The sequence below is a fragment of the Balaenoptera musculus genome, chromosome 13 (assembly GCF_009873245.2).
Source record: "Balaenoptera musculus isolate JJ_BM4_2016_0621 chromosome 13, mBalMus1.pri.v3, whole genome shotgun sequence".
Lineage (NCBI taxonomy): Eukaryota > Metazoa > Chordata > Mammalia > Artiodactyla > Balaenopteridae > Balaenoptera > Balaenoptera musculus.
Window position 1 is genome coordinate 57,427,426 of NC_045797.1, and position 26,761 is coordinate 57,454,186.

At 40.0% G+C, this 26,761-nt stretch overlaps 1 protein-coding gene across 9 annotated transcripts in view; it reads left to right on the forward strand.

The window, feature by feature from the left end:
- Positions 1-26,761, forward strand: part of SLC8A1 (solute carrier family 8 member A1) — a 407,018-nt gene that overhangs the window by 68,200 nt on the left and 312,057 nt on the right. For 6 of the 9 annotated variants that reach the window (XM_036873088.1, XM_036873094.1, XM_036873093.1 and 3 more), the window contains exon 2: positions 8,206-10,037. In XM_036873088.1, coding sequence (XP_036728983.1) covers positions 8,206-10,037 — 1,832 coding nt within the window. Of the gene's footprint in view, positions 1-6,882; positions 7,023-8,202; positions 10,038-26,761 lie in introns of those variants that run through there. The other 3 variants (XM_036873089.1, XM_036873090.1, XM_036873091.1) reach the window with 2 other exon arrangements.

Sequence of the window (26,761 nt, forward strand, 5' to 3'; positions counted from 1 at the left end):
ACAAGGCCCCTGAAAGATTCAGAGTACCGAAAAGATGATCCAAGGCCCTCCTCCGGGAATTCACTACATTTGAAATCTTTTGATTGCAGGACTGTATGCTGAGCAGTTGGAGATTTCTAGAAGCCCGGTTGTATGACCCCAAGACCCCAGATATGTTAACCTGGGAACTAGGTGGTCCACTTTGAGAGCATCCAGGTGTAGTCATGGTCTCACTGTCTGAATCCCTGGAAAGTCTCTCCTCTTCTGTGATTCTCTAGTAATGAAAGAGTTATGTCTTCCAGAAAGGGGACTCACTCCTTGACTCTTGTAAGGCCCCACTAGAATGTGAGCTTCTTTGGGGATATTATCTTATTCATCTTTGTATCACGGTATCTGGCACATACGAGTGGCTAAGAAAAACTTGGCAGACAAACCCATGAATGAATGTGTTGTTTTCCCTTTTATTTGGATTACTTACCAGTTAAAAATTAATGTCTTGACCCCAAGACAGTAAATTTGTGGGCTGCGTTGAGATTCTCGAAAAAATATTGATTTATTGTTTTTAGGGCCAAGTATTAAGTTACTTGTTAGGCTAAAATTCAGTATCATTCTCCCCAGCTTTCTGCATTGCCCTCTTTTATTTTAGTTTTGCTTGTTCAGGGCTAGGATTTCATTCTCTATTTTCTTTTCTCCTGACTGAATGGAAAAACCTTGAGATTATTACATGACTTTGGAGGGATTTCAGACCTCAGATTTTAGCTGATGATCCCCCAAACGGATCATCTTTCCCTGCTATGTGATGAATAGGAGTGCTTACAAAAGCCTTTCCTGGGGGGTGGGCAGGCATGAGACAGGAGAGGGAAACGTGAATGAGATGATACAAACAGCACACATTTATTCAGGTGGGAAGGAGGGGCAGCATGGGAAGGTTATTCCACACTAAGTACCTAAGTAAGTTGCTAAGACAGAACAGTATTGTCAACCTGTGTAGTGAAAACAAACAAATAAACGAAAAGGTCCTGCCATTTTGGAAAGCATTCTGGTTATCATGCAAAATGCCTGGATTTAAATCCTATCTGTCATGTATACTTGTGTGATTTCAGCCCGGTTTACTTTGATGAACCATTTCTTTTTCTCGTTTGTAAAATGGGAATGATAATACCTCCTTGCAATATCGTCAGAAAAGATAGTGAATGCAGAGTAGTCAATATAGCACCTGGGACAAAGCAAGTGCTCAGTCAATGGTGGCAGTCATGGTTGTCATAAAGGCCCCTGAGTGGGACCCTTCCACTGCCCTTGGTCCTGGCAGAACAAATCTGAGGATAGTCCTGGCTGACTCTTCATGGAGACCAAGATTAGCAGAGTATCTTCCCTTCAAATTCTTCCTTACTTACTTACCATTGGAAGACTCTATTCTCCAGCTTTCTTCCTTCTACCCATATTTCCATGTCAGAACGCAGAGGTAATATATTTGAATTCTTAGTGCTCTTTCCCTTTTATGGGGCCTCTGTAATAGAGGTGATTTGGGGTTGGTGTTTGACTAGATGTCTTTTTAGTGTCCTAAAAGGATATGAAGATATGCTCCCTTGAGGATGTCCAAAATATTAGGACCCTCTCAACAGAGCAGATGATCTTGGCATTCCAGAAGAAATCAGCAAGCCAGGGCTGGTATAGGAGGACCAACTACCAGGTGCTGGGGAAAATGTCAGGGTCCCAGCCCCTCTCTTGATGCTGGAGATCAGGTTTTCTAGCCTGAGGTTCTCTGTGCATGACTGAATCACAATCCCTCTCCTCTACCCAACACTGACATTGGCTTTTCAGTCTGATACCGGCCTCTGCTTATTTTAGGGGCATCCATTTTACACAGGGAACATTTCTAAATGCATATGCCTGGGTTCAGCCCTCGGATTCTGATTCCACATCAGAGATTTGGTGAAGCAGCACATGAGCCACTGAGAAATATTTTATTCATTTAATAAAAGCAGGTGCTGTGTGTCTTCAGTATAGCAGGCTCTGCTCTAGGAACTGGGCGAACAAAAGAGACAGAAAGCCCTACCCTTACAGAGTTGACATCTGTTAGAGAGAAAGAGAGAAACAGAGAGAGAGAGAGAGACAATAAGCAGAACCATTAAATAAATTATATAGTGTATAAAAAGTAATAAGTTCTAAGACTCACAGGCATAGAGAACAGGCTTGTGGTTGCCAAGGGGTTGGAGGGTGGGGGTGGGATAGACTGGGAGTTTGGGGTTAGTAGATGCAAACTATTACATATAGAATGCATAAACAACAGGGTCCTAAGGTATAGCACAGGAAACTGTATTCAATATCCTGGGGTAAACCACAATGGAAAAGAATATAAAAAAGAGTGCATATCTGTGAATAACTGAGTCACTTCACTGTACAGCAGAAATTAACACAACATTGTAAATCAACTATACTTCCATAAAAAAAATAATAAGTTCTATATCGAAAGACAAAGTACAGAAAAAGGGTCTCATGACTTTTCAATAACATCTTCATTATCCTAAATCCTAAATCCATCTTTCTTTTTTTGGCCACGTTGCCTGTCACCCCAGTTGCTACCTTTGATGAATGAGGCGGGTGCTTTCTGAGATGGGACAGGGTTCTGACTCCAGTCTTATAAGCTTAGGCAAGAGGGCTTGAGCCCCTTATGTGACATCTCACGGCTTGTCTCCTAGAGGACCTGTCCTCATTTATCAGGCAGCAAAGAAGAAACTCTCTTTGGAAAAAAAAAAAAAAAAAAAGTAATAGCAGAGAGTCGCTGTGGAAACTGAACGAGCTCCTTTCTGAAGTGTGGTCACGGCCTGATGGCCTGAGGTTGGGGGCCAGAACAGTAATTGGCACCCTCAAATGGATGATCAGATAAGAAAAGTCATCCTCTGTCATCATCTCTTTGTCTAGAAGCATTAGGAAGTGCTTGCATCCATAGTGGATAAGAATTTATGGTTGCTTTACTGTTGCCTTAGAAACAGATTCATTGCTTAGCTTTAGAGGCTTTCAGTCAGCAAGAATCACATAGAAGGGGATTCCAGGTCCCGATGGAGAGTCAGGGAGTTCCTTGGAATAACCCCAGCTGCCAGTCAGCAGAATGACATTAGGCTGCCTCAAGCACAGGACTGGTGAGAATGCCAGAGGTATTGCTTCTGTCTGAGTCAGTTCTCCTTGTAGTCAGAGCCGCCATAGCTCCTCACTGCTGTACGGCCTAACTACTCGTTGGACCTCCACTGTGGCAGTTTGATAAAGATCTGTCTTGCAAGTACATACATCCATTTTTGTGACCTCTCCCTTCAACATAGGTGGCTGAGCTCACTCAGTTTGATACCTGTTCACCATCCTTTGTCAGTTCCATTCAGGTCTGCCATCTGTAGGTTCTGGGGCTGTTTGGTTTGTTTTAAAATAAATAGTGAGGGCTTCCCTGGTGGTGCAGTGGTTAAGAATCCGCCTGCCAATGCAGGGGACACAGGTTCGATCCCTGGTCTGGGAAGATCCCACATGCTGTGGAGCACCTAAGCCCGTGTGCCACAACTACTGAGCCTGCGCTCTAGAGCCCGTGCTCCGCAACAAGAGAAGCCACGACAATGAGAAGCCCGCGCACTGCAACAAAGAGTAGCCCCCACTCACCGCAGATAGAGAAAGCCTGTGCACAGCAATGAAGACCCAATACAGCCAAAAATAAAGACAAATAAATAAATAAATTTACAAATAAATAAATAAAATAAATAGTGAGCAGAAGATAATGTGAATATTCTTGCTACGGTGCTGAAGGCTCATTTGGGTGATGTAATGGATATTCCTAAGTAAGAACTAGCTGTGGATGTTAAGAGTTGATCTGAAACCACCATGAAGATCAGCCTACCCCTTGTTACAGAGTTCAGTAGATCAGGGCAGAAGATAAGAAGGCCAGGCAGCAGACCAACATATCAGTGGCCTCTATTTCCTGCTTAATTTTCATGAAAATATATATTTGAGGAGACAGTGGGGAGAGTCAGGTAGAGATCTCTTTGAATCTGATGACAGAGGCAAGACCCTAAAAGAATGGAGACAAAAAATGAAAGAAGTCTCATTTAGATGACACCTACCCCATATCCTCACAAGCATTTAGATTTGGCGTTAATTTAATAAAGAAAGAAACCGAAGTCCAGAGAGTTCTTTCCAGTTGCTTCATGGCTAATAAGTTATAGCAGTGTTTTTTGTCCACTGACTTCACAAATTAGACCACTGCCATCTTTTGAATATAATTATGATATTTTTGAATTAACCTCAGAGGCCCCCTTCCTTTTTCTCTGATAGTGATGATGGATTTTTACTGCTTAATCCACCCTTAGACATTGTTACCCTTTTGGTTGAGAACATATTGGGAGATGTGGGTGGGGCAGGTCTTCTTCTCGGCAGACCTAAGAGATTGCCCTGAGAGTACTTGTAGGAGAGGTCGCCAGGTAATTGCTAAAAGGCGGGAAAGTGGGGGTCAGCTGTCTCTAGGAACATCCCAGCCACAGGTTACCTCAGAGCTATGGATGCTTGTCTAAGCCTCTAATCCATAACATAAAACCAGGCTTGTTGTAATCCTTCCATGGGACTTTTGCTACCTAGGTCCTCCTCTTGGGAGCCAGGAGGTTTTCCAGTGGGTTAGTCCAAGCCCGAATCCAGTCATTCTCAAGGATTATTTTACATACTCTCAGGGATGGTAGAATGGAGCAGTGAATTATATCATCTCAGAGACAGACCAGGCTTTGAATTTTAGTTACTGTCTGTCTGACTTTCAGCAAGAACTTAACCTGTCTGAGCCTCAGTCTTCCCACCTACAAAATGGGCTTATAATATCTATCATATAGGGCTATTGTTAGGGCACTGTGCACTGCACAAGTCCAGGGGTGCTATTCACACAGACTCTAGTGGAAATGGTAACAATAGGAGTTGTGTAACAGGGCAATGCTGGTTCTTAGAAGTATTAGATATAATGACCCCTGTAAAGAATTTAGCATGGTGTCTGGGACAGTGTTTAAGAATGGAGCCTGGTATTTCGGTCTCAGGCAATCAACTGTGATTTGCTGTTGTGCCATTTTGAAACTTGCTTCTAAGAAGGAAAATAGTTCAGGGTACAGAAAACACAGTGTGCAAAGACCTGGAGGTAAGAAAGTGTTGTCGTGTTCAGGGAGTGGAGAGAATTCCCATATTCTGGAGCTCAGAGGCCAGATCCTAAAAGGTGTAAACAGCCTGTTGAGGGGGTTTGGGTTTGTCTTCAGGGCAATAGGCAGCCCATGAAGAGTTTTAAGGGGAGTGAGAGAGTCTGATCTGCACTTTAGGAAGTTTGTTTTGGCTGAAACTTGAGGAATGGAATGATGAGACTTGGCAGTGATTTGAAGGGAGTGGTTAATTCTATCAGTTCTGGAGACAGGCTTAGCTTCGAGTCTGTGTCCAGTGTTGGCTCTCTGTGTTCTGTCCTACTCCCTCTGAGCAAATACTTAACCTTTCTGATCCTGACAGGTTACCAAGACGTTTTAAGTTGCAAATCTTCCAAAAGGGTCACCGCAAATGTTTCTTTCTCCTTTTTAAACTTTAGATCTTTACTGTATCGTTTTATATACCTACCAGGCATCGGGGGGTCATTTATAAATCAGATTTTTTTTTTTTATAATAGGCAAATACTGGCTTCCTTGTTTCTACTCTTACCCCTATAGTCTGTTCTTCACTGAACGAGCAGAGAGATCATTTTAAAAGGAAAATCAGCTCACATCACACTTCTGAGCAGAACCTCCCTATGATTCCCATCTCCCTCACAGTCAAAGCCAGCATCTTATAATGTCCTCAGTGCCCTTCGTTATCCATCCCCACTGTGTTCCCAGCTCCTGAGCCCTGCTCCCTTCACTCACTGCCTTCTCAGCACGTTGGTTTCTTCGTGGTTCCCAGACTGTGCAAAGCACAGTTCTCTTCTGGGTCTTTGAGCTTATCTTGGAATTCTCTTCCTGCAACTATCCACAAGGCTTGGCCCCTTTCTTCCTTCAGGACTTTGCTCAAATGTCACCTTATCAGAGAGGCCTTCTTTAAACCATCCATTATAAAATCATGCATGCCATGTGTGTGCACACACTGACACACACACACACTGACACACTGACACTCACAGACTTCCTGTCCTATTGAAATTGCTCCCTACCCCCCACCACTATAGCACTTTTTACCGTCTGACATTTACATTTATTTGTTTGTTTCCTCCCCATTAGAATATAAGGTCCACAAAGATGGAGGCTTAAAAAAAAATCCGTTGATGAATTCTCAGGACCTAGAAGAGAGCCTAGCATATCCTTCTAAAATTTGTCTAGGTGTCTCTTATAAATATGCGGAATAAATTGCGGCATAAGGGAGTTAGAACTGGATCTGCCACTGCTCTTACAGGATGGTTCAATGTTACCTTGTTTTAAGGAGAAATCCTATAACCCACCCAAGCCCAGTAATGACTCAACAGTTAGACACACTGACCATGAACTTTTGCATATTTTGAAAATATGCTTCTATTTTTCGACCTTTTACCTAGAATGGAATTCCGCCATCGCAGCCCTCTGCTGTGTCTTCTTTAGCATGGGAAAAAGGTCAAAGCTTATCTCCCAACATTAATGAGCTAAAAACAAGGACTTTAGGTGATGGTGGGCTTGCGGAGGGTGTGCCAGAATGGGCTGGACCAGGGTGGAGGTTCTCCGGGGCCCTGGTGCACTTTTCAGTATAAGCCATCAGCCTCAAACATAAGCCAGAGAGCCTAGGTGAATGTGGGCGTGACTCTCAGACAGCCTGAGGCTATGAGGGGGTCTAACTCAGCCCCACTTTTAACTCTGTGTCAGGCCACAGGGCTAAGCTCTGACTCAGGACCCTTCTTATCCCCGTGTTATCCGATGTCATAACTGGCTTTCCAGACCAGACCTACCCTGACTTGGAGCAGACCCTTCTTTGCTTCAGCGCCTGCCCCTACCACCTTCACCAGAGCCCTGGAATCAGAGGTGATGCAAGGTCACTGAGAGGCACACAGCTTGGTAAGCAAGGCAGAGTGGTGGATGGAGCCGACATGAACCTGAATTCCCCCACCAGGGATGCCGTTGCCATATCCCTCATTGCCTACCGCCCTTCATCACATGTATACGTTGTGGTCGCTGTCATTTTGTCACATGAGCTAATTTAGGTGGAATTATTGCCCTTGCATTTTTGGGTCGCTTGAATCCTCTATAGAACTAATGTGTATTTTAGAATGGCAAGTCTGACATTGACACAGAGAAGGAACGTTTTATGGCTGGTAACGCTGATTTCACAGCCTGCCAGGCAAGAGTCTTACTTACACACTCCTAGACCTGGACCTGCTTATCTCCCTTTCCTGTTGTGGGCAGCCTGCAGATTCTAGAGCGAGATCTGTACACAGATATGAAGAGCAGTGCTTGAAGAACCAGATGCCTGGCTGCTAATGCATCAGGAGACCTGGGCTTGCTGAAAATTAGGAGGAAATGTGCTCTCGTCAAAACATGCTTTTAAAAACTGTACTTAATGTGTGGAAATATTGCCTTATAGCAGATTTTTTTTCCCCTCAAGTACAAATACCATTGAGCTTTGATTGCAAGCAAGCTTGAAGATTTCTCTGTGCTTCCAAGAGCCATAGGACATGATTTCATGAAATGCAGTGAAAAGTTGTGCTCTAGAATTTAAGATCATCACCAAGCCTTGCGTTGGTAGGATTTTTAGAGTCTAAATTTCATAGCATCACTCTTAACGAGGTGATTTTGGTGATGAAACAGTTTCTGGAAGGTGATTGTACTAACCACAGTTTAAAAGGAAATCTCCCTTAGCAACAAGGAGAAAATTATGCAATGTGTCAAAATTTTTTGTTTTTTCTCATTGGCTGTTAGCATGCATGCATGTGTATTCAACAAGGCAAGGATATAATTGAACATTTCATTCCAGTAAGTCAGCTGTGTACATTGCTCAGTGAATGGGGACTACATGTAGAAAATTCTCAAGTGGAGAGATTGGGCTGTAAACGTTACCAAGGATTGCTTAATCACAGATGGGTTCTTAGAATCATGATTCTCCATAGATGTTGTGATAGTCAAATATAAACAAATCATTAGTAAAAGTAATAAAAATAAGTAATTAGTCATGCTTTGGATCTGGATCTAATGATGTGATTTTTTTCCCCCCACCCTCCCCCTATCTTATTTTTCCCAGTAGGTTGGGACAGTTGGAACTCTGCCATTGTCCAACATGCTGCGATTCGGTCTCTCACCCACCTTTTCGATGGGATTTCATGTGTTAGCCATGGTGGCTCTCTTGTTTTCCCACGTGGACCATATAAGCGCTGAGACAGAAATGAAAGGAGAAGGCAATGAAACCAGCGAGTGTACTGGCTCCTATTACTGTAAGAAAGGGGTGATTTTACCCATTTGGGAGCCCCAAGACCCTTCCTTTGGGGACAAAATTGCTAGAGCAACTGTGTATTTCGTGGCCATGGTCTACATGTTTCTCGGAGTCTCTATCATTGCCGACCGATTCATGTCCTCTATAGAAGTCATCACGTCTCAAGAAAAAGAAATCACCATAAAGAAACCCAATGGAGAGACCACCAAGGCCACTGTGAGGATCTGGAATGAGACGGTGTCCAACCTGACCTTGATGGCCCTGGGATCTTCAGCGCCAGAGATTCTCCTTTCAGTAATTGAGGTGTGTGGCCATAACTTCAATGCAGGAGACCTCGGTCCTAGCACCATTGTGGGGAGTGCCGCATTCAATATGTTCATCATTATTGCACTTTGTGTTTACGTCGTCCCAGATGGGGAGACAAGGAAGATTAAGCATTTGCGTGTGTTCTTTGTGACAGCAGCCTGGAGCATCTTTGCCTATACCTGGCTTTACATCATTTTGTCTGTCATCTCTCCTGGGGTCGTGGAGGTCTGGGAAGGTTTGCTTACTTTCTTCTTCTTTCCCATCTGTGTTGTGTTCGCTTGGGTGGCAGATAGGAGGCTTCTGTTTTACAAGTATGTCTACAAGAGGTACCGGGCTGGCAAGCAGAGGGGAATGATTATTGAACATGAAGGAGACAGGCCATCTTCCAAGACAGAAATTGAGATGGATGGGAAAGTGGTCAATTCCCACGTTGACAGTTTCTTAGATGGTGCTCTAGTTCTGGAAGTCGATGAGAGGGACCAAGATGATGAAGAAGCCAGGCGAGAAATGGCTAGGATTCTGAAGGAACTCAAGCAGAAGCATCCGGAGAAGGAAATAGAGCAATTAATAGAATTGGCCAACTACCAAGTCTTAAGTCAGCAGCAAAAAAGTCGAGCATTCTACCGAATTCAAGCTACCCGCCTGATGACCGGGGCGGGCAACATTTTAAAGAGGCATGCAGCTGACCAAGCCAGGAAGGCCGTCAGCATGCACGAGGTCAACACGGAAGTGGCTGAAAATGACCCTGTCAGTAAGATCTTCTTTGAACAAGGAACATATCAGTGTCTGGAGAACTGTGGTACGGTAGCCCTGACCATTATCCGCAGAGGTGGTGATTTGACCAACACTGTGTTTGTTGACTTCAGAACAGAGGATGGCACAGCCAATGCCGGGTCTGATTATGAATTTACTGAAGGAACTGTGGTCTTTAAGCCTGGTGAGACCCAGAAGGAAATCAGAGTTGGCATCATCGATGATGACATCTTTGAGGAAGATGAGAATTTCCTTGTGCATCTCAGCAATGTCAAAGTATCTTGTGAAGCCTCAGAAGATGGCATCCTGGAAGTCAATCATGTCTCTACACTTGCTTGCCTGGGATCTCCCTCCACTGCCACCGTGACTATTTTTGATGATGACCACGCAGGCATCTTTACTTTTGAGGAACCTGTGACTCACGTGAGTGAGAGCATTGGCATCATGGAGGTGAAAGTATTGAGAACATCTGGAGCACGCGGAAATGTTATCGTTCCCTATAAAACCATTGAAGGGACCGCCAGAGGCGGAGGGGAGGACTTTGAGGACACGTGCGGAGAGCTCGAGTTCCAGAACGACGAAATTGTGTAAGTCCTTTTTTTATACCTATGTGTGTGGTTGAGTGTGTTTGTGGATGCGCGAATGTGTGCGTGTTTTTTAAAAACTAAGTGGCGAAGAATGGAATAGTTACTAACAAGACGACTTTCAAAATATCGAAATATCCTAGCTTCTATCTCCTGTACCACTGATCAATATACTGTATACCCAGAGATCCTAATTTGATTTTATTTTTACTTTTGTACTTTTACAGTTTTTAAGTGCATTTATAGTTCTTAAGTAGATTTATAGAATGAGTCTTCTGACAGAATGTATCCAAGCACTTATGATGGGTTGAAAAATTTGTATTCTATCTTGATCACGTAATATACACACAGAAAGGGAACATTGAAAACATCACATTATGTCCTAACTTCATTACTGAGTACAAATTGGGAAAGCCCAAAAAAGAAACATCCCTGAAAAGAATTGCCTGGCTACCAGGGCTGGCTGAAATGATTTCTGCTGCTTTTATCTGACACTGTTTTTGTGATTATATAATGTTTCTGCTTAAATGCTAATGCTTAATTATGACTTAATGACCAATCCTGCCTTTTCAGTTTTATGCCAATGGGGAAAGTCATTTAGCTCTTATTTAGTTCCAGTCTGATTTTACTTTACATGATTAAACAAACCCTTTTACCCTACTGGTATAGGGATGGGGAGAGAAGTAAGATTCTGTCCAAGCGTCCGAGTTGACAGGGAGCAGGTCAGAGAAAAAAAGTGGGGAGCAATTTACTTTTCCTATTGGCACTTTACAGTGACATTTGCCAACACTGTAACACAGAATGACTGGTTGTGCGATAATTATTCCAAAGACAGCTGCTGTTTACAGAGCTTTTCCTCCTTCCTTGCCGAGGGCCAGGGGCATTGCATTCACCAAAAGCAAACCAGAAAATGTGACTCGATGAGCAGTATCCAAACGGGAAGGACGAAAGGAAACTATTTATAATATCTGCAGTGCAAAAAAAGGACATTCCAATGAATAATTATGTTGGTGGAATCATTGGCAACTTAGGAATTTCAGGAGAAACAATATAAAATATAGTTTGTTCTCAAAATAGTTAACTCTTGTGTAAATGGCATGTGATATATCAAATGATCGGTGCATTCTCTCCAAGATGAAATTTCTTCTACAAGAAGTGAAGGGAAAACAAAAACAAAGGGAGTGGATGGGCAGAGGAAACAGATTTTTCTGAAAGAGCTTTCCAATATCTTTCACCTCTTTGACGTTGTTGTATAGAGATGGACAGTTAGCGTGATATCACAATGAAATCAAGCAAAGAGAGATAATAGCCATCTTCGGATGTGTATGTGGGGAGAGCTTTTGTTGAATATCTATTTTACATTGGTTCTTATGTTGTTAATGTTCCACTTAGCGAGATGTGTTTTGTTGGGACAAATATTTTACTGAAATATAGTAATATAATAGCAAATGAATATACTGCACACCCAAGGAAGGATTTTCCCAAAGGCCTGTGTTGAATGTGATCCTGCCCACATTAGCACATAAACTTTATTTCTTTGCTAGGAATTCTTGCTCATTCCATTTTATAATCATTTCAATTATTGAACCCTCTTGTATTTGATACACTTTTACATGGGTTACAAGTGATATTGCATGTTGTTAAAGGAATATTGCATGTTATTAAATGAACTCACAAGGGTAGCTCTTAAATATGACCAAATTAGTGTTTTGTTTTATTTACTCATTTTACTTAGGGTGTTTTCTCAAGAAAATGTGATCTTGCTTTCTCCTGAGAATACTGGCTCTCTACTTGTTCGAGAGGCAGACTTTCCCATCCAGGACTTCTACCAAAGCATAAATAAATAACTTTCTTTTGGGCACAGTGTAGTAGAAGATGAAGAAGGAAAAAAAGAGACAGTGATTTGATGGTATAATTTATTCTGTCAAGCTCCATTTCAAACATTCAGCCTGTGCCATTTAATTGATTTAATTCTTGCTAAGGAAGGAATATTGCCAAATTTCAGCTTTAGAATTTTAGATACCTTGTGAAAGCTGGTAAGAATTGGTGGAATTATCAGCATCTCTGTATATGTGTTCTTAGGCATATTCTAGATCAACGGCCAGTTCCTAGTTTTATAAAATTCTTCCTATATTTTTATTTGCTAAGTTGAAATATGAAATTTTAGCAATGGCAAAACATTTTATTTATAAGTGAAATGAAATTACAGCCCTACATTTTTCTCTTCTTTCTAGAATTTTAATTTTAAGGAGTTTTCATCTTAATGTTATAGAGTTTTACTACTGACGAGGTTTGTAGATGGTTAATCAGTCTGTTGCTTGAATAAATTTATTGCAGTGCCTGGGACTTAGCCTTAGGCTAGGCACCAAGGATTCAGACAGAATGCTTTTAGAAAAACATAATATTATCAAGATCCCTTACTCTTTCTTGTTGTGGATCATTTTTCCTTTGGTAGTTTCCAGTGCCAGGTCCACACAGTCAGATCCAAGTGAAAGAGAGTTTGTCATCATGCAGTCTAGTTGAACTATGTAGACACAACTCAATTCATCTTTAAAAATGAATTTATATTTCATCCAATTTGTTACTCTTGAGAGATGACTTTCTCAAAAATCTAAAATACATAAATGGGACTATTGACGCCACTGAACTTTATTAGATACTTAAAAAAAATTTTTTTTGTTTGTTTAATGATGTGCATGAACCCAGAATTTATGATTCTTTCCAGAGCATCATAAAGAGATTCCTGGAAAAGCCTGGATTTAAAGTATATCTAATTTTAAGAAGCCATTAACCAAGGTAGAAATAGGGTCCAATCTGATCAGGGATGGAGATCAAGAGGCAGTCAGGTTTACTGATTCATAGGTTTTAAGAACAAGATAGATTCCTAATCTTTGACCTCATATTTAGTGTAGAAGAAGTCTCTTAAGTATATAAAATAAACATGTCTGTACCTATTCATTCATATTTTTAGGTAAATGAGTTGAGTTATTTCAACATGACCTTTTTTAAGATCAAAATCCATATTTGAGGAAAATACCTGTAAGTGGAAAGTGGTGTTTGTAGTCTCTAATAAAATGTATTCTCGGCAAAACATTTGAAAATTACAATGCAAAAACTCATTAAATAGATATAATTAACAGTTAGCACATGCTTTTGTATAAACTCAATCAGTGACAAATACTAAACCCATGCCAGCTGATCTTGACTTTCATTCAACGGGGAATTCTGTCTAATGTTAACAGCTAATACAAAACAAATGAAGAATATGCGAATTTGATTTGTGGTTTGGTAGGTGACATCCACAGATTTGAAGTGCTACTAATGTTTGTTCTTTAATGATGCTAGTTTAGTGGTAATAATTATTACAAAATGTTGTTTGGTTTTTCAAGGTCTAACGTTAGCTTGACTGTTCTGGAAAATGTTAAGGTTAATTAACTAGTGTAGATACAAATCAAATTTAATTACTTAGTTATAGCCCAGCAATAATGTCATTTTGGGAAGATTACTCAAAATATCATGAGCATTTACTGTTATACATTTAAAATTCAAAGTTGGAAAACAAAGAATGTAGGTTGGAAAATTTACATAACATCTTGCTTAGCAAATCATTTTACTGGGAGTTTCTAGCCATAATTTGTTAAGCAATGGATCTGTCCAGAATTAATTTAGCTTTAAAGACTATTACATTTTCAAGTTTGACTGTAACTTCATTAACTCTAGCACATACAATATGCAAGACATCTCAACAAATACAGCTTTTGGATGCAAAATATTTACATCACTTTTTTGGAAAAATACATGGGAAAGAAATTTTTAGTATTATATAGGTTTTATGGAATCATTATTATTATATTCTATGGAAAATAAGTACTTTGTTTTTGCTATTTATATTACTAGTATTCTTTTCTTGCTCTATAGAATCCCAAGGAATAAAGACCTAGCTATATGAGATAGCAATTCAATTCTGAGAGTAGAACAGATATGTAATACGAGAAGGCAATCAGCTATAAAAAAATGAAAAAAAATTACGAAAATTTGAAATGATCAGAACAAGAATAATAATGTGTGTTTGGGGGAATCCGAAATGATGAAAAAAACTAGAGAATGTAGTATTAGACAAGACAGACTGTTAGCACATATTACCTAGAATCCAACATATTCAAGATTTACTTTGTGGCAGAAGAATTTTATCTGCATCGTTTAGCCTATTAAAATGATGGAAGCATGATATTTTACATTGACATAAAGTTTTCCTGTGTAATGTAAGAAATTTAGATGGAATAATTTTAGGGTTTTAATGGACTTCTGCTTTGGTGGATTATCTTTTCAGTCTGGAATATTTCTCTCTTCTTAGAAGCAAACCACATGTAGTATCATCCGAAAATCTAAATTATAACTACAAGAAATGTTTTTATAAATGTATATGTTTTCATGAATGCATAACTATTATAAAAAATAAGACAGGGTAAGAACCAAAAAAAATTACAAGTTCTAATTCACTTCTGCCGGGAGCCTAAATTGATTATGTGCCGAAGGGTTGTTTACCATGTCAATCAGATTGCTATGTTTGCTGTTGTAATCTCATTTTCCCACTGCTGATTAGAGTTTGGGGTTATGATATAGTTATGTAAAGAAGTTTTATCTTAGCAAATGAGGAGATGTCATAGTTTAGACACACTGAAGTGTTTAAAGTATGGATCCTTTTCTGAGTCATCATTCAAGGCTATCACGTAGGGGGCTGTTTGTTTCTCTGGTTCCGGGCTAGAGAAGAATTTATATAACAATCAGTCTGCACATACTTATTAAGCTCCTGATTTGCATTCAGCGCTGGGCTAATCATTATGAAGGAAACAGAAGAAATATCCTCCAAATACCCTAAAATGGGAGATAATGAGATAACATATTTTGTTAAGTACAAACATCATTACAAAGATAAGGTATAAGTTGTAGGAGAAGCCTTAATTTAGGGCAAAATATTTGCATTTGCTGGAAGCATAATTGGATAGAAAAATGTGATGTGCATTTTAAGATGGAATCATAACTTGGTAAACCTGAGTGTGTGGACATTTTCAATAAATAAGATGGTTCTCAATATTAATGAAAGACTCAGTGACCATTCATTTTCTTTAGTGGGATTTTATTTTTTTAATTGAAGTATAGTTGATTTACAATGTTGTGTTGATTTCTGCTGTATAGCAAAGTGATTCAGTTATACACATATATATATATATATATATATATATATATATATATATATATATATATATATATTCTTGTTTATATTCTTTTCCATTATGGTTTATCCCAGGATATTGAATATAATCCCCTGTGCTACACAGTAGGACCTTGTTGCTTATCCATTCTGTATATACTGGTTTGCTTCTGCTAACCCCAAACTCCTCCTCCATCCCTCCCCAACAACTCCCTCCCCCTTGGCAACCATCAGTCTGTTAGCTATGTCTGTGAATCTGTTTCTGTTTTGTAGATAAGTTCATTTGTGTCATATTTTAGATTGCACATGTAAGTGATATTATATGGTATTTGTCTTTCTCTGACTTACTTCATTTAGTATGATAATCTCTAGGTCCATCCATGTTGCTGCAAATGGCATTATTTCATTTAATGGGATTTTAAGTCATTATGAGGGCATTTAACTTAATCTGAGTATATTACCCCTTTAAGCCAATCACAGAAGACCAATACTGCATGATTCTACTTATATGAGATATCTAAAATAGATAGGAGATATCACTCAGAGAAGCAAAGAGCAGAATTGTGGTTGCCGGCGGAAAGGGAAGGGAAAACGGGGAGTTGTTAACCAACTGGTATAAAGTTTCAGAAATGCAAAACGAGTAAGTTCTAGAAGTCTGCCGTACAGCATTGTACCTGTAGTTAACAATATTGTGCTGTACTCTTAAAAATCTGTTAAGAAGGTAGATCTCGTCAAATGTTTTTTACTACAGTAACGTAAAAACTAAAAATTGTTAAATGAAAAAATACCTGTTCTACTTTAAAAAAAAAGCTTATGTGCTGCCCCTCCAAATCTCATTGCGTCTTAGAGTTTCTAAGCAAACTTTACAAGATTTCTAGTAAAATGTTGCCAGTATTTTCTTTTGCACTTAGTGAATTAGTCCTTGGTCTCTAGAAATGCTTTTGACTTCCTTTAATCCTATAGCCACTGGAGTAGCCCTTAACCCACTTTGCCTCCCCACTCCCTCCATCTTCTCGGCGTTACCAGTGTACAACCATCATCTTGGTAGAACCCAAGCAGATGTCACATCAAACTGTGAAGTGGGAAGAGATTTTCTTTGGTTTTCCTTCCTGAGGACACTGGTAACCCATGGAAGGAGATTTAAGCGTGCTTAATTCTTTTCAATGGAGCCACCTTGAGGGTATAACACCTATAATGGGGTTTTATTTGTTGTTACGCTGCTCTGTCCTTGTTAGCTGAGGTGTAGAAAATTGCCAATGGGTTACAATATCTTGAGAACCATAGAGGTTTTCCTATAAAGTATCTTGGTCATGTTCTGTCATGGTTACTGAAATCTGCTCACTGGAGATTCATTCTTTGGGATAGGAAAGCTGTTAGGCCCCTGTTACATTGTAAATGCCATGCAACTCTTAAGGGTTATCCTTGCAACAGTAGAATAGAAGTGGCTCTGGGCCAGGAGGCAGGAAAGAAGGAAAGGACAGCCAAATGCAAGGTGGGTCCGTGGCACTAGAGATCTTCATCACTGGCTTGGGTGAGCAAGCTGAGGGGACTCCTGTGGAAGGTGTCAATGGAACCAACCAGCAGCTAGTGGGGTTTTGCTGCCAGCTTCCCACAATGCCTTGCACTTTCTGTCCTGGGAGTGGGGAAGTCCAGAAAGTCCTGGAAGGGAAAACAAGTGGTAAACAATATGGGCAGAATTAAAGGAAATCTCCTCCTTTGCTTCCTCTCCTGGCTTGACAGACTGCCTACGTAATACCAGATCTGTTTGCCAAAGGTTGAGACATCCAGAGCTCATTCTTTTTACGGGCCTATACAGCCGTCTTGTTGTAAAGCCAGGCGAAATAAACAATGCCTTTTCATTTCCTGCCTTTCTCCCCAGGACTCGTGCTCTACATGACATTTTCTTTCCCTCTTACAGTGTCTCTACAGGGTCAGATAGAGGAATAGGCATTGTGTTCTCTGTGACAGTTGAAGATATGCAGGCAAGGGACAAAAACAGCCAGAAGCAGAAATCAGGGAAATTTCACTCTGCCTGGTAATTCAGATACTAATGACAAACCTGGAATATTTTATTTCTAGATACCATTTTTTAAGCTTAGGTAAGAGAGATCCTGAGTGCTGGGTACCCTTGAAGCCCTGGGGTGACCCTTGAAACCAAGACCACCCGCCTTTTCCATGTTAGACTTTCTGAGATAAAAGGTGGACTTAGGAGGAGCTCTCAACTTGGCTTCCATACCCAGGATTGGAGCTCTACCTTTGTCCCCTACTAGCTTTGTAACTTTCAGCAAATTACTTAAGCTCTGAGTCAGTCTCCTCACCTGTAAAATGAGGATGATGGTGGTAAAGGTGGTGATGGTATTGGTAATTGTGGTGATGGTGGTAGTGGTGATAATGGCAGTGATACTGGAGCTGGTGGTGATGGTGGTGGTGGTGGTGATGATAATGATACTGGTGGTTGTGGTCGTGGTGGTATTGGAGGTTGTGGTTTTGGATGGTGGTGATGGTGGTGGTAGTGGTGCGGATGGTGGTGGAGGTGGTGAAGGTGATGGTGGTGATGGTAACGATACTGATGGTTGTGGTGGTGGTGGTATTAGAGGCTGTGGTTTTGGATATGGTGGTGGTGATGGTGGTGGTAGTGGTGCAGGTGGTGATGATGGTGGTGGTGGTGATAATGGTGGTGTTGGAGGTGGTGGTTTTGGATGTGATGGTAATGTGTGAAGCGACAGTGGTGGCGGAGATGGTACTAAGACGTATTGACAGCCAGGTTTCATGCTGTTTCCTTACAATATTCATTTAATTTAATCCTCACAACTGTGTTAGTTAGGTGCTATTTTGCAGATGAAGCAATTGAGGCTTAGAGAGTAACTAACTTTCTTTGGGTCACACAGCTAATAGGGGAAGATCTAGAATTTAGCAGTAGGACCGCCTGACTGTAAAGGCTACATTGCCTCCTCTGGGCTGTTCTCCCCTCCCCTCAAGTGGCTTTCATAGGTGAGATGGGGACAAGCAAGCAGGTCATGGTGCTGTGACCCTGACTACATGTGGTCATGCAGCTCCGAAGATGAGAAACTAGAACAGTCATGTATCTTTTCTGGATTTCTTGAACAGCATTGCCCCCAACACTTCATCAACCTAGAAGAGCCATGATGAACTGAGTTTGAGAAGCAAGAAAAACTCTAAATCCCTCCATGTACCTGACCTGCCCAAATTATTGTCTATTCTCTTCTCTCTCACAGTGTTTATTTCCTCTTTTCCTAAAGAGTAAAGAAACTCTATTAATAGCTTTCTGTCATTGCCTGCACTGGCTCTGTAATGTTTAACTTCTTTATATGGCTGAACAGTGAATGCAGCTTTTCTCCATTCTTAAAATAGTAGTTTCTTGGTCTTTCCTTTTTGTATATTACAAGACAGTGTAACGTAGTGATGACCCAGCGCACCAGAGGATGCTTGTTGCCTTGTGTCAGCACTGCCACTAAGTTTAAGAAGCTTAATCTGTGACCCTGGAGGTCATCAACAGTAAGAATTCTTGGTTAGGAGGTTTTCCTAGAGGAAGGGACCCACATGGGAGTTCAACAGATACAAACCTACCCACAGCAAATGGAATTTTCAGCAGCTTTTTCAAAAGTCCAATTCCAAGTCACTCTTGCTTTTGACCTGCATTCTTTCTAGGGCACAAGAATAACAACAACAACAAAACCACTTCGAACTAAAGTCAGATGACTGTCCAAAGACAGCCTGTATACACTTTATACAAACTAAGTATTCAGGTGTGTCTGTAACTCATTTGCTTTCAAGTAAAGTTTTATTTTATTTTTTAAACTTTTGCAGGTGAATTATTGGTCTGTTTGGAGTAAATTCACTGCCGATATGTTTATAAATGTAACTAATTATAACATTTAACAGAAGCCCCCAACTCTTCCCTTTCAACAGAGAACTTTCCTCTCTCACACACACACATTTATTATTTACCAAGGTAAGGGTGGGAAAGCAAGATTAAGTCCTATTAACATAGAGTTTAATTTTTAGGGCACAATAAAACAAAAACAATTCCCAAAGGACAGCTTTCATTCTAGCACGTTAAACGTTGCAATCTTAACTTGACACCATGTTTAAAACGAGCTATTCTGTTTAATTTATAGAAAGAGAAGGGGAGAGGATAGAGAGGCGAGGGAGAAGGAGGAGAGAGAGAGAGAGAGAGGTGGAGGCAGGGAGAGTAGGAAAAGGGTGGGAGTAGACAGAGAAAGAGGGAAGAGGGAAGGAGGAAGGCAGGCAGAGGGACAGAGACAGAGGCAGAGAGTATACAGCCCTGATTAGATTTCGGCTGTTACTAAAATGAAGCGAAGCCTGGAATTAGTTCAGATCCTTGCTCAAGCAAACAAACGAAAGGCAGTCTAAGAGTAAGAAAAGAGACGTGGGATTCGCTCAAACTGCTGCTTTATTAGAAATAGACAGCGACTTTGTCCTTGGAGTCAAATGTACATACAGTTAGTTGCCTGAGTGTATGCTTGAGGAGCCAGAGGAAGCTGGTGGGATCCAGTAGGGCTGGTACCCACTCCACTGATGCGTGCCTTCAGCAGCTGTTTTATGAATACCTTCCTGTGTCAAGTCCCTTGTAAGATGCTGGGACAAGAGTGGTGACTAGGACATGGCCCCTGCCGTGGAGAACCTCACGCTCTGCTTGAGGCGGTAGCTGTACAGATAACCAGTCCTACAGCGACTTGGCTGTAGCACAGCCCGACACCTCTCCGTGCCATCCTGCCTTTCTTGGCTCCATCCTCACAGTGCCTTTTGATGGGGCTTTTGCCGCTGCTGTTTAGGCTGAGAAGGAATGTCGCTGAGCTGTCAGCAAGGCTGCTGGCGGAAGCAACCCCACGGTGCGCCTGCGCTTCCCCAGAAGAGAGCCAAGATGCCGCCTCCCCCTCCCCGTCCCGCTCCCCCAGGTGGCTCCCGTCACCATTTGGCTGCCCTCTCAGATGGAGACCAGAAGAGTAGAGACGGGGAACAATTCAGATCTGGTTCATTGTTCATAGCCATCGTGAACTCAGAGGGATGTGAAGTAGGGAAAGGTGGCAGCATTGGCTTTGAACCTGAGCAGCTGCCTGTCGTCAACTTTGTTTCCTAATCCTGTGCATTGCAAGGGGAAGCGGATGTTACTCATGTCTTGAGTCTTTCCTCTAAATGGTATGAATTTATTGAGCATAAACAACAAGGCGAATACAGACATTGGAGCCACCTAGCCAGGAATTCAATCAGCTGGGGCTTAATGCCTTCAGGGTCCCAGACTCAGGTAGCTCAGCATGGCAGAATATCTGGACACGGCGTTGAAGGAGGATGGACAGATTACCAAGGCAAGAAAGTAAACTGCAGGGGTCCTTTTTGAGTTGTTAATATGGAAGAAGAACTCTATAAGGGTGAGATCTGCCATGGTTTAAGTCGATGTGTTATAGGAAGTGATTCATCTGACCTACACAAAGTCTAATAGGATGGTAGAATATTAAGAGTATTAATATAATATAATACTAATACAATAAATATAAACACAAGTATAGCTATAAATATAAAAGTAGATATAATAAAATTATAATATTAAGTCTTCATTTACCTGACAATATCTAGGGTTAAAATATCCTGCACAAATTAGTTGTTTGAATAACTGAAGCATATTGTATAGTTTGAATTCTTTTAGGAAAGGAACATCTTTCTTAATAGCCCATGACTTCCATAGCCATTGTGAACTATATTCTCTTAAATGGATGTGTTTTTATTTGGTTGTTAATAATCAGTTCTCACATAGGAAATCCTTGGGATATTTTGAGGTGGATCTGGGTCTTTGGTCTTACAGTAAAGTTTTCCAGTCTTTAAGTCTACTGAGTTTTGAGTCCTTGTAATATATATATATATATATATATATACATACACACACACACATACACACACACACACACACACACACACACACGTATATATATTCCCTTTTTTACAGTTAGGCTGTCACTGTGCCTAACTCTGCTATGTTCATTTAAAATTTGTTGCTTCCCTAACTTGCACACAGAATGAGAGTGAATGGTAGGTATTCATTATGGACACAAAATGACAGTCTTCAGAAGTGAAGGTCTTAGCACTTTCCTTAGTGGATGGTCTTTGTGACAGTTGTCGCAGCTACCCAGAGCCATCATCTGTGGTAGTATAATGATTGAGAACAGTGATTGTGGGCCACACTAGCCGGGGCTTAAATCCTTGCTCTGTCACTCATCAACTGCATAGATTCATACATTTTCAACCTCTCTGTGTTTCAGTTTCATCATCTATAGAATGAGGATAATAGAACCTATTTCGAAGGATTAAATCCAGTTGGCCCATACCTGCAGTATAATAAGGACTCAGTAAATGTTAGGTGCTATCCTTGTAGCCTTTAGTTACTTTCCAGCTGGTTATTTATGGAATTCTAAGATAGGCTTGCTGGAAATTAGGAGAGGGATTTCTTCTCTTCCTTTTCTTAAGACACACACACTACGGAGTTTTGTGACTGTGTGTGTGGTGCATGTGTGTGTACCTTGTGTGTGTGCACATGTGCTTGTGTTTAGGGGAGGGGAACTCAAGGCAGTTAGTTGTCTCTACTAGCCTAGTAAAAATGATAGCTACAGAAAATGATCAAAAGTATAAGATGCAGCCCAGAGTATACCCTGTCAGCAAAATCATAATTTTGGTGGAGGGCAGGAGGGAAGCAAGATAAGATATGGAGACCAGAGAACTAGGGCTAGTAGAGAACACAGGAGGGGTCAGAGATCAGACTTTTTCCTTTTACATAACACTATGCTATTTACAAGGTTCCTATGTGTCTATTTCATCTTCACACCAATCCTTTGAGGCATTAGTGCATTTATTTTAGGGCAGAGAGAGTTCCACAGTGAGGGATACATGGTAGGAGCTCAACAAATCATTTTGAAAAGATAGTAGAAAGAAAGGGGGAAGCAACAAAACTTTTACACATGAGAAAATGTAAGTTCAGAGAATGAGATGAATTGTAATAAATAGCAGAGCCGAAACTGGAAACCAAGTAGTATATTGACACCTCACTTGGTGTTCTTGACCTTACACCAAGTGGTTGGTTGTTGGGTCTAGTACTTACCCTACATCTCTTTCATATGCTATCATCAAGTCAAACTCTGGAGAAGCTGCCTAGCTGGGTACCCACTGTCATTCCCACTAAGTTTTCATGGCAATTATTTCTTTTATTATCCTTCTGAAGAGTATTTTAGCAAGATTCCACTTCGCTTAAATTGTTTGGCCAAGGAGGGGAAAAGTGTTGCATTTTGATTCTTTGTGCTCTGCATCTCCTTGCCTCAGGAGTATCTAGGACGATGATGTAAATATGCCCGAGAAGTTTTTGTGAGATCAGTCGAGTTACTAAGAGTTAGAGTTGGGTGGCGGATGATGATCGAAATAATAAGCATAATAATATGCTGTATTGAAGTAGTGGAATGTCCACTTCTATTATGATTGCTGTGAAATGAAATTCCTCACGTGACAATGCCAGGATAGTATTCTTAGTCTTACCCCAGAATACACAGGTCCTTGGACTCGGGTGATTCCTTTTACGTCAATGGTAATAATGCTGCCTTAAAAGAAACTGGTCACATTAGCAACTTACCCGTGGAGCCTCATCACGCCTGGCATGCTGCTTTTGTCCACGTTGTCTAAACTTATCTTTATTCCTTACCAGTTCTGTTTCTTGTATCCATCCGTGTATTAATCAACCAGTTAATTCAGCAGAAATGTATTAACTTCTTAACTGTGGCTTTTGTGCTTAATCTAGAGACTTGAAGACGATTGAGAGTCCCTTTTTTTCCAAGCTTAAATTTTAGTAGAAAAAAGAACAACAATGATAACACAATAATTATAACAATAATACCAACATAGTGATATAATCATGATGATAGAGACAAAGTGCCTTGGGAGTTCAGTAACGCTTGGGCTGCGGTTGTACTAGATTAATTTTTCTTCTTTCCTGTCTTTTTCTTCTTCTTTTTAAAATAATAATCCCCAAACGTATTTGTTACAAAGAGTTGAATCCTCTTGGTAATTGAGAAAAATATGGTGAAATCTCATCTGAACTCTCTGAAAATGATAATCAGTTTTTTCACAATTACGACCATACAGGATATTCACGGCATATTGACTGGTTCCAGGATGGAATATAATCCCTAAATAAGCATGATTTGTCTAAATTTGTATATGTGTTAGACAGATGGGGGCATCAAATATATGCAAGAAGAATTTATTGTAATATATATACTAAATCTTCATACAAGAAGAATTTATTGGTATGATAAATTCAGTGAGCAAACATATTACTCTGAATTCAAATGCACATTCTAATTCAACTCAGTATCTAACACAGTATTTAAATCTGTGTCAGGAAGGAAATAAAAGCACTTTATGGATGGCTTTTTCACTATTTTTGTTTTAAATACATTACTCTAAATACGTTTTTTAAAACTTTTATCTCCAAATTTTTGGCAGAACTAATCCTAACACTTGCTTTAAAGCCAGTTAGACTTTGTATTAGACTGAATATTAAGAAATAAAACTCGATTATGTTTTTCTTAGTTTAGCTCCCAATCCCCAGTGATGTCTCTTTGGATAGTCCCCCCAAAGTTCCTATTCTTCTTTCCTGTTAAAGTCTGTCGCATTGAAGTCAGTGACAAGATGCAGAACTGGGAGAATCTTCTTTGCATTATTTTAAGAAGTTGTCAAATATCAATAGTCTAAGACAGTTTAAAATGCTGATTTATGGAAACAACCTCACTTTGCCCACTGAGAGAAAAGTTGGTAAACTAAAATTTGTATTCTGGGTCCTTCATCTTTTTGATCTATTGATACCTTTCTCTACTGGAAAATGTAATGCTTAGGGGAAAGCTAGATTTTGATGACTTTTCTCCCTGCTAGGAGGATCTAAGTCATAAAATAAATAAAGAGTAAAATTCAGGAGACAAAATGGAATGCAGAAGGAAACCCATGTTCACATGTGTGAATCTGAGTCCTCAGACCCAGCTCTACCACTAACCAGACCAGCAGCTTTGGGCAAGTCATTTCATTTCTCTGAGCTTCAGTTTTTTGTAAACTCAGTTTTCTGTAAAATCAGAGTTACAGTAAATGATATATACATTTTCTTCCATTTCAAAAGAAATGGTTGCTGTCCTTTGAGAGAAGACATTTTAAAAAGTCACGTAACACTGAATAAGATTTACAGTCAAGTATGAGGAAACTTGATTTGTAGTTCTTTTTGATTTTTAATCACTCTGTGCCTTAGTTTTCTTGGTGTAGTCATTTACAAAAAAGAAACACATTGAAAGACAACAAGTAACATAAATACCAAATAAGAAGCTTAAATCCTTTCTTAGGGAGTCTTGATAAGTTCTGAATTTGCAAAATCATATACATCCACTGGATTGATCTGTTAAAATGGTACAATGTCTCATTTAAATCGACCTTCCTGTCACTGCGTATTAGGGTAACCGTGTAATTTATTGTCCCTATCGGAGCACTTTTTCTAGTAAAGGGGGGCACTATTAATAATTATGCAGTTGTAATAATTAGGAACTATGGCATAGTTACCCTAATTTTAACCACTCTCTATGTGCGTGCCATTTCAGAAAAGTAGAGATTGCGTTTCTACTAAAGACAATTGTAATGAGAGCAATAGTCATCAGAACGGAAAGACTTTGTATTTGATGTTTCTGTCTGCTTCACTTACCCACATCCTATCCATTTTTTTCCAAGGAAGCTATTCAAAAATCATCTAATGCAACTTGGCTGGTAAACACATCTGCTGGAATGCAGACAGATATGAGGGATTAATTAGATTAGAGGCAATGGAAGAGGGAATCCATTATGCCCAAACCACAACTCCGGTGGTTTGCTAGTCAAACCACATTGACAGGTTTCCTTTTTATTTTTTGTATGGATTAAACAATTGATTTTTTCTTCTCCATCTTCAGGGAAATTGTAGAAGCAGATCTGTGGGATTGTAAGTATAGTGTTGTCTGGAGCGCTCAAGAAGTTACCAATTACGTCTTTATTTAAGAAAAAAAAAAAGAGAATCTCTGAAGTCCCTTCCAGCTTTAAAATGTAATTATTCAGCAGCATTACACTCTCCTGAGACTCTGTGACCATGTCTTACCTTATATGTCCTTCGACCTGATTGGCCAAGCCTAGAGAAATGCTTGGTGAGCTTCTTTAGGCTATCCCCATCATTCTTCATGCATTCCATGGATACTCCTCTGGGCCCTGTCCTTACATACTCTTCCATTCCCTCCTACAACAACTATCTGAGCCAGATGGTCCAAGCTCTTTGGTATCTAGATGACACAGATCCATCTGTGTCTTTCTTCCCCAATGTTCCCATCTGCAAAGGGCTTTCTTGCATTGATTCCTGCTGTCTTATTATAAATCATTTTCTTCTTTTTTTAACCTGTAGTGTTCCTTTCAGGATGGCCATGTAGGAGTAGAAAGAAAAATATATTGATCTCTAGGCATAAGCCAGTTCATTCCAATCAAGTTAACTCTCTGTTTTCTGTAGTACGTATGTTGACTCATCATAAAGTTGTGACAAACGAGGCTTATTTATTGATTTATAAAAAAGGGAAAAGGTATTGCAAAATTACCTGAACGGTGAATAAACTTCCAAGAGACTAAAACAAGTCCTTATTTAAGTGTAAGAGTGGATGGAAGAGAAAAATATTTGAAGAATTCAGTATTTAAATTAATGAAGTGATGGGTAATTTTAGCTCAGTCAAGGCAAGAACAATAGAGAATTTAGCCCAAGGAAAAATCAATCAGGCAAATACAGAATCAGAATTATTAGACCTGGAAATATCCTTTAGTAAAAAATAAATCTGAGAGTTTTAATTCACCACACTCATGTTACTCAGCAGAATATACAGGTAACATTATTCAGTGGTCCCAGTGTGCTAGGCACACATCAGTCACACCATCACATTAAAACACACCTGGTTGCTACATCTCATGTAGAACTCCATATATAGATGCAGACATGTACAGATGTTTACTTCCCCACAGTCTACCTGTCTCAGTGGCTAGAACCTCAACAGTTCCCAGAGTTTTGGTCTCAATATTGGATATTGTTTTTTAACAAAATCAACACCTAAAATAAAAGGCAGCAAAGAATGCAGTTTCAGTCATTAGTAGCTCTGTAATCACTTTGATTTGTGTTTCATTTTATAAACTACTCGGCGGGCATGAGCAATGTTTTTACATTAGGGAAATCAAGGTTTTAGTTTTCTGTTTCTAAATCGTTCTTACAATTAAGGTGCAATTTAAACATTAGGTTATTTCTCTTGCATAATTCTTATACATTTCCTTTTTCAATTGGTATAAAATATGAGACTCAAGAAAGGAATTTTCTGAGCAGCTGTTAGGCAGTAAATCAATCTGTATAATTCAGGTACTACCTAGTGAAACACTTCACCAGGTGCCTGCAACGGGTCAGCTT